Here is a 14,972-nt window from a genome sequence, read left to right as displayed (position 1 = left end):
AGAGTTTTCCCCTGTCATAAAATGCAGACATAAACAATGACGGAAAAATCCCCGTTTGGGGAGTTTTAACTGCACCTTCTTATTGCTTATTTTATTGTTTTTTGTGTCTACTCTTATAGTCTGGGATACGAAGTAGAAGTCGTAACTTAGGAACCATAAATCAACTGAAATGCGTATTTCTAGAAAAAATATTCCCTATGAGCCTATGGATAAATATTTTAGTGACTCTGCCTAATCAGACTTTGTCAGACTGAAAAATATTTCTCATAACTGAAACTATGTTAAGCTTGCCTAGCTTGATCCGCTTTTTGTAAAGCAAATTCGTCTAAAATTAATAACTTTTCTTTATTTGTGAAATTTTCTTTTAATGAAATGTTTTATTATTATTAAATATTAAAACAGCAAATAACTGGCAAATTTTTGATAATTATTTGCTGGTGAAATTAGTAAATAATTGACCCATACTGAGACAGTATATAAGATTATAATTTTCAGTTTTTGAAAAGTGGTAAAGTTTAAATATTTTTGGAATCCGCATTCAAATCTTCAAAATGTTCCCGAATTTGTCAAAAATAAGAAAGAAAACAACTAATACTTAATCGTAAAATTTATTAAAGTAAAATTTAAAAACCGTGCTTTATGAATAATAAGATTAAGGATACAGTTTCTATTTAAAATTACACCTACAATTTATTCGATAAAATAAATGAAATATTGTTAATGAAATATGTAATTAAAATTGTTGAATCATGAGGTCTATTTTTGCAAGATAATTTGACCAAAAATTTTGAATAATAACTCAGATTTTTTTTCACACTGAAATTAATAACAGCATTCTTTTTATGAGCCCTTTTATTAAACATCAAAATTAATATTTTCAAACTTTTAGGTTCAAACATTTAACTCTAGTTTAAAGTAAGATATTTGAAAGATTTAAGTCACAAAAAGGCATGAAAATTCGAGTTTACGAATCTCAAATCTTGCTCAAGATTCGTGAGATTCGATTTGGCCATCCTTATTTACAATAATTTTCAATTTAATTTCACGAGCGTATTAAACCTGAAATTAGATGTCATTGTTTTCACAACATGTCATTATTTTCACAATTTTATGAAAGATAACACTTTCCGTCTGAAAAGAAACTGCTACCTAATCTAAGACAAGGCGTAAAATCCTTCATTTATCTCTTATTTACTTCTCAGCATAGCAGAACATTTTGAAAACAATTCAACTTTCTAATAACAATTTACAAATGTTTTTATAAATGTTTATATAATTACCAAAGTGTCATCGTTGTTAGTAGTGTAGTTATTGTAGCTAGCTGACATGTCGTTGATACCAACTTGAATCCAAGAGGATAAAATTATGTTCATAGTTGTCTATCTCCCTCCTTGCAGGTGTAATATCAGTTACTCCCTGTGATGCATTTATAGATATGATTTTCTATGGTAGGAAGGGTAAGCAACTGGAGGGTTTGGCGCCTGTCTTCGATTCTTAACTAGGAAGTATCCAGTTGCTGATATTTTAAACAATCGTCAAAATTTAATAAAATATATTTCTAATGGCACATATCGTGTTTACTAGCGTATTCCTTCCTCCTATTTTCCTATTAAATTTACGTTTGAAAATCGAGAGGAGAAAAATACCCAGGACATGCTAATTTTGAAAAGACTGCGTAAATGATAAACCTAGCACATTAAAAAGCACACATAAAAACACTAATATCATAATATTGCTTCAAAGGACTTATCACTTTCAATAATATTCTTTTTATTTGCATAAAATACTTTCCTGTTTGTGGGTACATTTTATATTAATACCATAAATCAGATGTTTCTAAATCATACACTGAATCCCTAGGAGCCGATTATGAGGTTAGGTTATTTGATTACGGCAAAGCCTCGAGGGCTATCTGCCTAAGGGGAGGGATGCCTTCGTGGAGAAATTTCTAAGGAAAACTGTCTTGTATACATGTTGCACATGGGGAAAACCACGAAAACACCCATGCAGCCAGCCCTTTCGCGGGATTCGAACCTCGGATCGAACTACCAGTGTTGAGCGACTTTACCGCTCGGGCGCTGGTGGACCGCCGATTGTTAGAGTAAATAAGATAATAATTACCATGATTACAACATTCCTAATTCTATTTTTACACTGATTATCTTCTGCATCAAAAATAAAATCTGACTAACGGTAATTATAAAATTCTTTAGTATTATATAGCTTATAATCGTCTATATATTTCTTTCATTAATTTTATTTAAACATAATATGCTTTTTAATACCGTTTTCGTGGTGCTCGCCAAAATGACTGCCGCAAAAATAATAAATCTGTTCATAAATGTAAAGACATATTATGTGTTAAAGTTCACCTGTTGAGTCTACTTGCAACCAAATCCAAGGTACAAATAACAAGTAGACAAACATTTCGACAATATCGGAAGCAGACTTTATAACTGACTTACGACTCCCCAGCGTAATAAACGACAGAAACTGAAAAACGTCAGATCCTCAGCGTCTAGGTACTCCTATGTATCTTCGCTGCGAGCACTTCTGAAGAAGTGAAAGACCTCTTTTTATTCGACTTTAGTGAACATGTATCCTTCAGCTAAATGGTTGCGGAAAGACTTTCCAACTTCGAGGTTGAACTTTATTTAAATTAGGACTTTTACTCTCCGCACCATACTCAGTATGATTACGAACATCCTAATTGAGGAGAATGGAATGTATTGCCTGAGATTTATATTATTAGATTCCTTTCGAGTAAGACCACAATATTTTTTGACGAAGGCGTTAATTTACTTTTTTCACTCGGCAGTTTTTTCTAAAAACTAAAATTATATATATGCTGTAAAATGTGTATAGTTTAAAATTTATTTAACTGCATGTTTGCAGAAGGAACAAAATAAGCAGCGTCCCTTACCAATATATAAAATAAGGCAAACCAAATGTAAATCTTTTTACCACTGAACTAAGGGGTTTACTGTTCGTCCAAGAATCACAGCAGCATTTTGCAAATGTCAGTTGCAAACACCACTGCTGAAAAAACAAATATTTCAAAACTCAGATTATTCCTGTTCAATAATTTCCATTTCCAAGAATAATTTAAATATACGCACACCATGTTTGGATGCTAAGGACTAAACTGCTTTGATCTTGTTAAAAGCCACATTTATTAGCTTTATGTTGGAATAAACATGCAATTATACCTAGATTTATTTGATATATCTTGCTGCAGAGAAAGTCATTTTATTCAAAATAACTCGACGACACTGATATTTAAGAAATGGTATAGGAAGTGTTCACAGTTGATGCCTACCATGAATTTGCCACTGCGTGCGTATTTAAAGACGTTGCTTCTAAGGATACCAGTATAGCTACTATAAATGTTAAGATGCTTACGATATGTTTCTGTAGCGTGTAATTACTTTTAAATTCATGACGAATTTATTTTCAAAATAATAATTAATTATTTATTTGCTTATACGTGCATTTATGTAGTTTTAGTGTTTGTCGTAAATAAATACATATTTCAGATTCATTTAAAGTAGCATGCAGTATCTATTTTGGAGCTTTGTTAATAAGTAATTTATAAAAGTGTCTGGAATTTATAGAGAATTTTTGCTCAACCAACAAGATCTTAAGAGCAATATTTAAAGAAGTAGATTAAATTTTCAGCATAAATGAGGTAGCTTCCAAGTGTTGTGACACTGGTGATGTATTTCTAGATTTAATAGTATAATAACAATCTAAGCACCAGCTGGCTTTAAAATACTACTCTTGAGTTGCCTCACACTTCATCAACGCTCTTCCAGCTTTTGAAACATTATTATACCCTTTATTGGAGATTTGTTCGACAATACCATCGAAGTCGTTTTCATTGCACTAATATTTCAGGAAGAAGGATATAAATACTGTAGTATTCGACGCTGGGTTCAACTGATTTGTCAAATCTCCACTAATTTGAATTTCGGATTGTAAAAGAGTCCGAAATAACTTTATAATAAAAAGAAGACTTTTCAATAAGCAAAGAAATTAAGGATATAAACGCAATCTTAGGTGCACAAAAAGAGCGGAAAGAAAGCTGTCGAATGGTGTAGGTAGGAGTTCAGACACGATGAGATATCACAAATCTTTAGCACAGTTTACATGAGGCATTCACAAAATCAAAATGGTCTTACTATGTGATACACAAGCACATAGAGAAACTGAGATAACTATAGGTAATGTTGATACAGAAAGATATCTAGTATACAGTGATATTCAGAATACGAAATGATAAGAATAAAATACACAAACATACTATCAATTACGAGTGATTCACATATTATTATTTAATATGACCGTTGGTCATTTAGCATTATCTGAGAGCGGTAATTAAATAATTATAAAATTGGATAATGGAACGCTATTTTCTGTACGAATTTTATTCAAGTTGTGCTTTAGTTTGTGATAGGTAGACTGTAACTGAGGAATTCCCATTTTTTCCATTATTTTTGTTATTATGCAATAGAATGTATGTGTGAGGGCCATGAAAGATATTAGTGAGGAATCACTCCGAGATAATTGACTCACCTAGTCCAGAGTAACGTGGTTCCGTGGAAACGAAGATTGCAGTAATTTTATTTTTTCTTGTAAACAGTATTGTAGTAGGCTAGTCGATGTTTATCTCATTTTTCCATCTTGTAAGCCAGGTTTCAAATGAGTGAATGTAGTTTTGTTATGTTTGTATTGCTAGACGAAGAAACGCGTTTTGTGACAGGATCTACATAAAATGATAGTGTATTGTTGGGTGTTTGTAAGATGTCATTCACATGCAAAATAAAACGCCTAGGCCCAAGTACTGAATCCTTTGAAACGTTAGCCAATAAAGGGGAGGATTCTGTGTTAGAGATGGAACGAAACGTTTCTACTCGTTAGATAAGATTTAATGATGCTTGTGATGCCGCCTGGGATCCTTAAGGTGAGTAATTTATGAATGTGCCTGTCCAACGAGACTCTATTATAAACTTTGGTTATGTCAAGGAATAATTCAACAGTAGCCTTCTTATGCTGCAATCCATCGGAGATTAGATAATTTTTCTGTAGAGCTGGTGCGCTGTGGATAAATTCCTTCCGAATCCAAAGTACTGTGGGGAAATAACATTTCTAACTTCAATGAATGTGTTCAGTCTTGTCAATATTGCAGCCTCGTCAATCTTGCTTATGGATGATAACAGGCTGATAGACCGCTTGATGATGTTGAAAGCTTATTAAGCTTTTGAACAGAAGATCCACTGCCTTCTACAATGTTAGGTAATACTCATGTTTCAGAGTAATTATTAATAATCTTAAGCTAGAAAACCACCTTTAGCGGCAACTTCTTGGTCATTTAGTGATCCAGTCCAGGTCTCTTTCTACTGCTAATATTTCTGATATAGCGGCGGACTTCAGAAGGGAATACTGGAGTAATGTTTTTTAGTGGTGTTCGTTGCTACCTCTCTGAAAGCAATCACTCTGACAGTATATTCATGAAATAATTATAAGGGATCTATGAGTATTTTAGTTATACTTGTTGACACAAATCTTAATGGACAGTCATTTTTTTGTGTCAAATTCTCACGACAGAAGAAACAGAGCGTTTTCAATTCTTTAATATTTACTTTCTAGATAGAAATTCCCTTAACATAAGAGAATGAGCTGCTAAAAAAAGCGGTTTCAGAAATGCTTCAAACGTTTATTCAAAACGTTACAACAGTATGAATGAAGCTTTTAATAGCAAATCAAAATACTACAACAACTGAAAATCAACACTAGAAAATAGCTTACTGCGTAGAATAGTAACAGGACTATAAGAGCAAAACTATTGTAATGTAAGCATATTACTATGCAGTTTGTATGTACTTGTTAAAAATAATATTTCAAAGCAGTTTAAATTGACATTGAAAAGTCAATGTGTAAATGAATTACAAGTTTACTTTGATTATCTCAGTAAAAGTATTGTAAATATGAATTCAGATTTATATTTTTATACGGAAGAAATATTCTCTTTTGCCAGTCAGGTCAATGGTTATCTCAGGCGGCGCTCAGTATGACTGGAGCAACCACACTCCATACTTTGAAGATGCTTACTTTTAAAATTCATTCACATTAACAACTCTGTCTGTAAAACACCATATTTATAGATCAATGAGTATTCATATTACTGTCATTCTTACATTTTAAGCTCTCATTTCCTGAGATGCAAATATTAATATTCTTTTCGCTTCTGCGCACCTGTTCGAAGCGTACGTGTTTTTTTTTATTTGCCAGCTAAAGCTCTGAAATCTTCAGAATGTAACGATCGCTGTAGTAATATGCTGGTGTAGCTGTATTTTAAGCCATTGCGACTGAATGTATGAAATGTTATCATGCTGTTTTTTTTTCTCAAAGATTAAAGTTTTGTGAATTATCTTTAATTTTCTTTTTGTATCCGAAAGGTTTCGTGAGCTTCGACAACCCCGCTAGTGCCCAGGCTGCCATCCAGGCTATGAATGGCTTCCAGATAGGAATGAAGCGTCTCAAGGTTCAACTGAAGCGCCCCAAGGACGCCAACAGGCCGTATTAGCGTCGATTGCCCACCTCTACCGATCCTTACCTAATAAAGGTAAGTTTTTGCATGGCCATTAAAGTCAAATGCCAGAGATTTTCACGGCCAGTGTTGTTAGTCTCAAGCATTAATGCCATAATTATTCGCTGTAATGTTTAAAAACAAAATTTTTTTAGGAATCACCCATTTATAATACGTAGCTTATCCTGTTATTAATTAAGTACTACTTGTAATGAAAAAGGACTTTTTAGACTTTGATAAACTTTTATGACAATCAAAAGCTTCAAGGGAATACATTTTACTAACTGAAGAACCTTTCTCGATACTTTTCAGACAATTAAAGCCAAATTTGTGACTGAAAGTCTAGATTAGATTAGCAATATATGTTTTGCTTATTCCTTGTATTTGAAAATAGCATTCGAATTCCTTGACACAAAATTTGAAAATTCCTTTAGTTTAACCAGTGTATCTTAAATCATACTAAAAAAATATTTATAAACTCCTTTTTGAATTAAAATTAGAGTGAAATTTTCAAGAAATGAATATTGAATTTTGCTAATAGGAGAGAAATAACCTGAAAGTTGAAATTCTGGAGATTCCGAGCAATTTTGTAACTGATGGAAGAATGAAAAAGAATAATGACAAGATTTATTAACATTATTTTTTAGCAAATAAAAATCTTCTCTGATTGCAAGGCGATAGCTAATTTCAAAAACTGAGTTCGTGAGATAGCAAAGATTCTAAAGAATAAACTATAAGAAGAGCGCGATATACATAAGAGTAAACAGAAACTATTTCTTATTTAGCATGAAGAGGCAAACACATAATATATAATTCTGAATAATTCAAATTTCCAACTAATGTTGAAAAATTTCTCAGGTACAATAACAATTTCCTCAGCGAAAACGAAAATCAGTATATTTTTATATCTCATATATTAATTCTATGAAGACTTTTGAATTTGAATAAATATTCCACTGTAAAAGCTTTGCACACGTAAGTATCAAATGTTTGTAAACATATTCTAAAAAGTAATTTTTTTAATTCGAAAAGAAAATTTTAAAATATAAAAAGTTTCTTCGAATAGTCTAATGACATGAAAAGATTATTTTGAAGTCCTTCGCTACCGTTTCTAAAAACTATTTCAAATTTTATTTGGTATAATATTGTATTATTAGAGTTACATTCCTGTAAAAACATACTATATACAAATGGATAAGAAAATACATTAGTTTGTGTTTCCTTTGAGATGCATTTCTTCCAGAAATGTAAGAGGCATTCATAACTGAGAGTTATGTTAAAACTTCTCATCTTTCTTTTGCGATTCTTTATAACAAGGATACAAAGTAGGGATGGAAAACAAGAAATTTTGGATTTTAATAAAAATATACAATTTGTTGAGCAAGAAAAAATTATTCAATTTCAGCTTTGCAGTTCTGTTTATCATGCTTGAATATACCCATTATGTTTACATGCATATAGTATGTGTAAACCTCAAATAAACAGCGTTATTTTTGAAAGGATGAAGCTATATAAGTAATACATGTGTCTTTTATTATAAAAGACAACAGTGTTTTACCTCATATCTTAATAGAACCTAGACTTAAAAATGAATCGAATTGTTTTATTTTATTGTTAAAAATGATTGCTCGATGACAGAAATTACAAATATCAGAAATTTAGCAAAAGATATAAAATGAAAATTTATAAAAATTTATTGGAATGATTTATCTTTTTAAAAGTATGGAATAAAAATACGAAGTTCATTTCCACAACTTTTCTTTTGTTTCGACTTAATATAAGGCAGTCAAGATTAGAAATATAATAATAATACAAAATAACATTATAAATATTTTGCTTTTTATAAAATTAAAATCTGTTCTTTTTTCTAATAAATCATTTGATAAAGAGTCACGCAAATCTCAAACGTCAAACTCACTTTTTTTTTCCATATAAAACTCCTTTCATTTATATACACTCATGTCCATAAATTAAGGATAATTCGGAGTCACTCTGAAATAGAACTCTAAAATAAATGTATCACCTGTAAAATCACTACACACATCTTCAAGAATCTTATGCAAATTTCAGGAAGTAACCAGATTACACCGATGGTACATCACAATGACGAGAGTGTAAGAGAGTGATATATAAGGAATACAGGGAAGGAAGTAAAATTGTTCGCAGGCGCTTTATAAGCATTTCAGTGCAATAACCGAATAGTTATGACGCAAAGGACGCATTTGGATGATTTTTTACGTAGTAGAATTATCGGCCATCTGGAATGTGGGCGTACCCAACTGGAAGTATCAGACGAACTTGGAATTGCCCAAAGTGTCATCTCCAGGCTTTGGCAACGATTCCAAGATGATGGTAATGTGAGTAGACGTTACAGCACAGATCGCCCCAGAGTTACAACGCCGAATGAGAACCGGTATTTGGAAGTTAGAAACAGGCACCAAAAGAAACAGGCAGAGCTTCAGCCAGTGGTTTTCAAGGCAGACCGTGTACAGACGCTTAGGGCAGATTGATCTATATGCTCGTAGACCTGTCAGATGCGTTCCACTTACTGCAACTCACTGTCGCCTGCGGTTAGCCTGGAGTAGGGAGCATGCATTGTGGACACCGGAACAGTGGGCTTGTGTAAAGAATTATCGGCCATCTGGAATGTGGGCGTACCCAACTGGAAGTATCAGACGAACTTGGAATTGCCCAGAGTGTCATCTCCAGGCTTTGGCAACGATTCCAAGATGATGGTAATGTGAGTAGACGTTACAGAACAGATCGCCCCAGAGTTACAACGCCGAATGAGAACCGGTATTTGGACGTTAGAAACAGGCGCCAAAAGAAACAGGCGGAGCACAGTATCAGACCTGTCTCGTCAGCTCTCTTCAGCCAGTGGTTTTCAAGGCAGACCGTGTACAGACGCTTAGGGCAGATTGGTCTATATGCTCGTAGACCTGTCAGATGCGTTCCACTTACTGCAAATCACTGTCGCCTGCGGTTAGCCTGGAGTAGGGAGCATGCATTGTGGACACCGCAACAGTGGGCTTGTGTGATGTTTTCGGACGAATCCAGGTTTAGCTTGCAGTCTGATTCTCGCCGGACTTTCATATGGGGAGAGCTCCAGCTACCCGTTACCACCAAGAAAACATCATTGAACGACACCGTTACGGTGGTGTAGGAGTGCTCGTTTGGGTGGAATTATTCTGAGTTCCAGAACTGACCTGCATATTCAAATTGGAACCATGACAATCCAAATCTATCGGGACGTCATTCTGGAACAACATGTACGTTTGTTTCGGGGCGCCATGGGCGCACAATTTCTGTTTATGGATGACAACGCCCGTCCTCACCGTGCAAACATCGTAAGCTAATGCCTTCAATCGGAGGATATCATCCGTATGGACTGGCCAGCATTCTCACCGGACTTGAATCCAGTAGAGCACGTGTGGGACATGCTTGGCCGGCGAGTTGCAGCCCGTCAACCTCCTCCTACATGTCTACCGGAACTTCGGAGAGCATTGCTTTTTGAGTGGTGTAATAGCCCCCAAGATCAGATCGATAATTTGATACTCAGCAAGCCTAGGCGTTGTACTGACTGTATTGCATCGTCTGGGAGACATACAATGTATTAACAATCATACCAACCATGTAATATTGGTTTTTGTAATTTGCTCCAGGGAGAAAAAATCGCTAATTTTTTTAATAATATCAAACATATAGCATCTTTTTTTTTTTTTTTTTTTCCTCTTTACTCTTTGTTTAATAAATAAGCTTTACAAATAGGTCAAATTTGTTTTGCTTCTAACTCTTCCTTTGACTGATTTTCCATTATCCTTAATTTATGGACATGAGTGTATTTCGTGCCATACCATTTTCAGTACAAATGTAATTCACACCTGCATTGAGTTATACTTCAGTCTTTTAAATCATCTTTACGTATGCTAATTGAAACTATTTCAGATGATACTCTTATTAGATTCAGATGATTGTGCAAGCCTTGCACTTTTTTTTTATTTGAATCCATGCAGAATTACACTAATACATAAGAGTAAACAGAAACTGATAGCTGATTCAAAAATATGGATGTTTGTGACACTTTTTGTAATGCTTCAAGCGTGAAGCTTTCGACTTTCTCAACTAAAAAATTTACTCTCGTTTAATTTTCTTTTAACTTTGATAGCACCTAGAAATTTTATTAAGTGTAGGCTACACGCAAGGTACCTAGAACTGATAGCTGGATTTCATTTTGTGCTACCAATGTTCTAGTAGTAAAATGTAATCGGGCACTATTCTGGAGTAAAACCACTGCATTTTAAGCTAATCTTGTCTTCCCTTCATTATGACTCCATGCAAATGATTTCCAAGTCGTTTATACGATTGTCACTTCTCATTGTCTGCCCACTGCTATGCAGTGCTGGTATATATAATTGTAATAGATAACATACCGGAGCATATTTTATCGGTCAGTCACAAATGTAACTAACTATCTTGTAGTGCCTCCATCATTGAAATACTGAAACACTGCTAAATGTCTCATCACCTAAAATATTTTAAGTGTTTTTTCACGTCTGTTTCCCAATTTAACGTAACATTCAGTGGCATTTCTGCCATATAGTCGTAAAAACACCTTCCTCATCTGACACTACAAAACATGCTATGGCTGTGCTTCCATTTGGTGTGATCAAGAACTTTAAGCATTGAATGAATATCTGATACACTGCATATGTAGTGCATATCAGCCTAAATGATCCAGTCGACGAGATATGAAGTTTTAAACTTCCAGTGCGATAAATTGCTCATACAGTACGTTTCATTAATCATATAATACACTACAACACAACGCAGTACAATAATCTTAAAATACAATACTGTTGTGTAGTCAAATTAAATTACAATTAATAATTAGCAATTACATTAACAATGCTTTGCAATATATAGGAGTTTCAAAACAATATACATATGTTATGCATTTTAGGTGATTTTCAGAACATTTTTAATGTACATGTACAATGTCTTGCATTCATTAAAATACTTTAATTTTACAAAACAATAAAACACTAATTATGCATTACAATACCAAAATTAACAGGCACATGCAATAGTTATGTTAAAATATTATTAAATAATATTTTAATTATATTATTAAATAATATTTTAACTATACAAAACAGTGCACTATTAATTAGGCAATATATCATTATTAACATAGCATGTACATGATAAACAATTAATCTTCATATAATGCATTCAATATGCAACCTATAAATGTTATGTCGCTCGCTGCGGTAAACATCTACAAATATCCTTCACTGTCAACGTTTGAGATCTAAGATATGAGTGTGCCATGAGGCACTGTGACCAAGTATTGAAGATTTAGCTCTTCATTATGGACATGAGTGTATTTCGTGCCATACCATTTTCAGTACAAATGTAATTCACACCTGCATTGAGTTATACTTCAGTCTTTTAAATCATCTTTACGTATGCTAATTGAAACTATTTCAGATGATACTCTTATTAGATTCAGATGATTGTGCAAGCCTTGCACTTTTTTTTTATTTGAATCCATGCAGAATTACACTAATACATAAGAGTAAACAGAAACTGATAGCTGATTCAAAAATATGGATGTTTGTGATACTTTTTGTAATGCTTCAAGCGTGAAGCTTTCGACTTTCTCAACTAAAAAATTTACTCTCGTTTAATTTTCTTTTAACTTTGATATCACCTAGAAATTTTATTATGTGTAGGCTACACGCAAGGTACCTAGAACTGATAGCTGGATTTCATTTTGTGCTACCAATGTTCTAGTAGTAAAATGTAATCGGGCACTATTCTGGAGTAAAACCACTGCGTTTTAAGCTAATCTTGTCTTCCCTTCATTATGACTCCATGCAAATGATCACAGCCTCAGACCTGTCTCGTCAGCTCTCTTCAGCCAGTGGTACGGCAATTTCAAGGCAGACCGTGTACAGACGCTTAGGGCAGATTGGTCTATATGCTCGTAGACCTGTCAGATGCGTTCCACTTACTGCAACTCACTGTCGCCTGCGGTTAACCTGGAGTAGGGAGCATGCATTGTGGACACCGCAACAGTGGGCTTGTGTGATGTTTTCGGACGAATCCAGGTTTAGCTTGCTCTCTACTTCCAGGTTTAGCTATATCCAGGTTTAGCTATATGATGTATAAATTATAACAAAACCCACTACAGGGGCCCTTAACAAAGCAACATAACTTAGGGGTTTGTTTTAGCACCATCTTAACATGGAATGCACATACCGCAGCCTCCTGGTTAGTTCGCGATAAACAATTACACGGTAATCTTAAACTTGATAGCATACAATCATTTATCCACAAGCTCAATAAAAATTTCTACTCTAAAGCCATAAATAGCAAATAAATGCATTATTATGCCTACAACAGTACTGAACATTATTGAATATACAGTATTGAATTATTATGCCTACAACTTCAAATATAAACTCATTGAGATGGGTATTAACCTTAAACCATATACCCGGCATCAACGTAAAAATCTTGCATAAAATAATTAACCTCATTAGTTCTAAATAGTTTATCCCTCTGAACTTAAACTACTACTCTATTCTCGCTCTTAAGGATAGCATGGCTGAACAGAAAAGTTAAAGAACAGGAAACTTAAGAAAATTAAGCAGCATTCTGCGGAGTTAGTGCTTGCGAAAGTTACCACCCACGTGGCTTTCGCTCTGAACTCGTAATCAACGCAGCTCGACCAAAATTGAACAGCACAGCTACATTAGCATAGCATAATGTTATTTTTTTCCACTTCCAATTCCTATTTCAAAATTATTTTATTCCCACTTACAATGCTTCAGTTGCTACGTAACCTCGTGCATTTCCCATCTATTTAATATGAAATTCAGCATTTTCCTATCATGTTCAATCATACTGCACCTGTTACGTCCACAAACTAGAACCTCATTTTCTTCTTTCAATTCCTGAATTCACCAAAATTAGTATCTTCCGCGAGGTAATATGTGTTTCATATCCGCTAGTCGGGGTTATTTGAGGTGGTAGTAAAAGGTATATCAAATTATTTATAAAAATGACATAGAATAATTATCAGAATATCAAACTACAAGGTTGCTATGCCTAATATCGGGAAAGGGAGGCAGTCTTTCAATCAGTCATTGCGTGTGTTCTTACTTCTAACTAGATTCTATCGACAGCGCTGCTAAGCTCCCTTGTCAATTAGTGGATCGATAACTATATTTGTACATATTGTTGATTAATATTTCATTTCTAAATTTCAGATGACTAAATTTCTTCCTTATTTCCATTAGAAATTACTGGATTGGGAATAAAAATGACACACATGTGAAAACTTCTTTAATTAAGAAGCATATGTTTTCATGGAAACGTTACGGGTCATCAGTGTATACTACTGATGAAAGTGACAGTTGAATAACCTTATATTTCAGTTTTTCTTGTATAGTAACTAATTTTATCTAGTATTTTATGACCTCTTGTTTAAGCTATAAGCATGAACAAAAAACTGGAAAGAAGTATCCTTATTTCATAAATAACCATTATATTTTTGCTCAGTTCTTGTTACATAATAAATGTCAGTTTTATGAATTAATATAATCCTTATCTGATGTTTATAAATACATTTATTTTTATATTCATTATTTGTAAGTGGATTTGTATTATAAATTAAGAATTTAATTAAGGAAACAGCATGTTTTCGTTTGTTTTATTCAGAAATTTTACCTTATGTAACTCTTTACTTCTGCATAATTTTACAGAGATTGCGCAAAGTAAATAACTACCGGAGAACAATTAAACAGTACTTTAAGGCTATTAATACAGTGTAGTAAACGTCATTTGTTTAAATACAATTTTATAATCCTCTCAAGACTTTTCCCTCTAATTACGAGAGAAGCTATGTTTGTTCTGTTCCAGATCTTCTTTCAAAATTATCCAAACTACAAAAGTTGAGAGTTACGTGATCTAGAAATATTTTTCCCAGCAGATTACAGGGAATTTTTTTCATTTTAATTGCCTATCTCAAGTTACGGAATCACTAACGCGATATTTCGATGGATGTTTCCGCAGGGATAAAATTCTAAATGACAGAAATTACTCATTTCGCTGCAATATCTAGTAACGAAAGGCATTCTGAAATGAACAAGAAAAAAAGAAGCAGAGCTGAAAACAACGCCTTTCTCAAAATCCCCCTTGGGTAATAAGATATTTTCGCGCGCTGTTATAAGAAGAACCGCTTGCTGAAAAGAATGCTTGGAACTCATTCCATGGATTATATTCTTCCGCAGGGCATACCATAAATTCAACTCTGTCGCAGACGGTAAGCGAGTGCTACGGCTCTCTGCTGGGATGTCGACTCAGTTAAGCAAGA

At 33.7% G+C, this 14,972-nt stretch overlaps 1 protein-coding gene across 5 annotated transcripts in view; it reads left to right on the top strand.

Moving 5' to 3' along the window:
• The window catches only part of LOC118187586 (CUGBP Elav-like family member 4), a 927,242-nt gene that overhangs the window by 799,219 nt on the left and 113,051 nt on the right, over window positions 1–14,972 (top strand). For all 5 annotated transcript variants that reach the window (XM_085827228.1, XM_085827240.1, XM_085827235.1 and 2 more), the window contains one exon: window positions 6,459–6,625. In XM_085827228.1, coding sequence (XP_085683354.1) covers window positions 6,459–6,586 — 128 coding nt within the window. In that variant the 3' untranslated portion in view covers window positions 6,587–6,625. The remainder of the gene's footprint in view (window positions 1–6,458; window positions 6,626–14,972) is intronic.

Source organism: Stegodyphus dumicola, chromosome 1, assembly GCF_044657685.1.
Source record: "Stegodyphus dumicola isolate Sdum_Otavi_A_Nest chromosome 1, ASM4465768v1".
Taxonomy (NCBI): domain Eukaryota; kingdom Metazoa; phylum Arthropoda; class Arachnida; order Araneae; family Eresidae; genus Stegodyphus; species Stegodyphus dumicola.
Note: the sequence above shows the minus strand (reverse complement) of the source record. Positions and strands in the feature narration are given on the sequence as shown.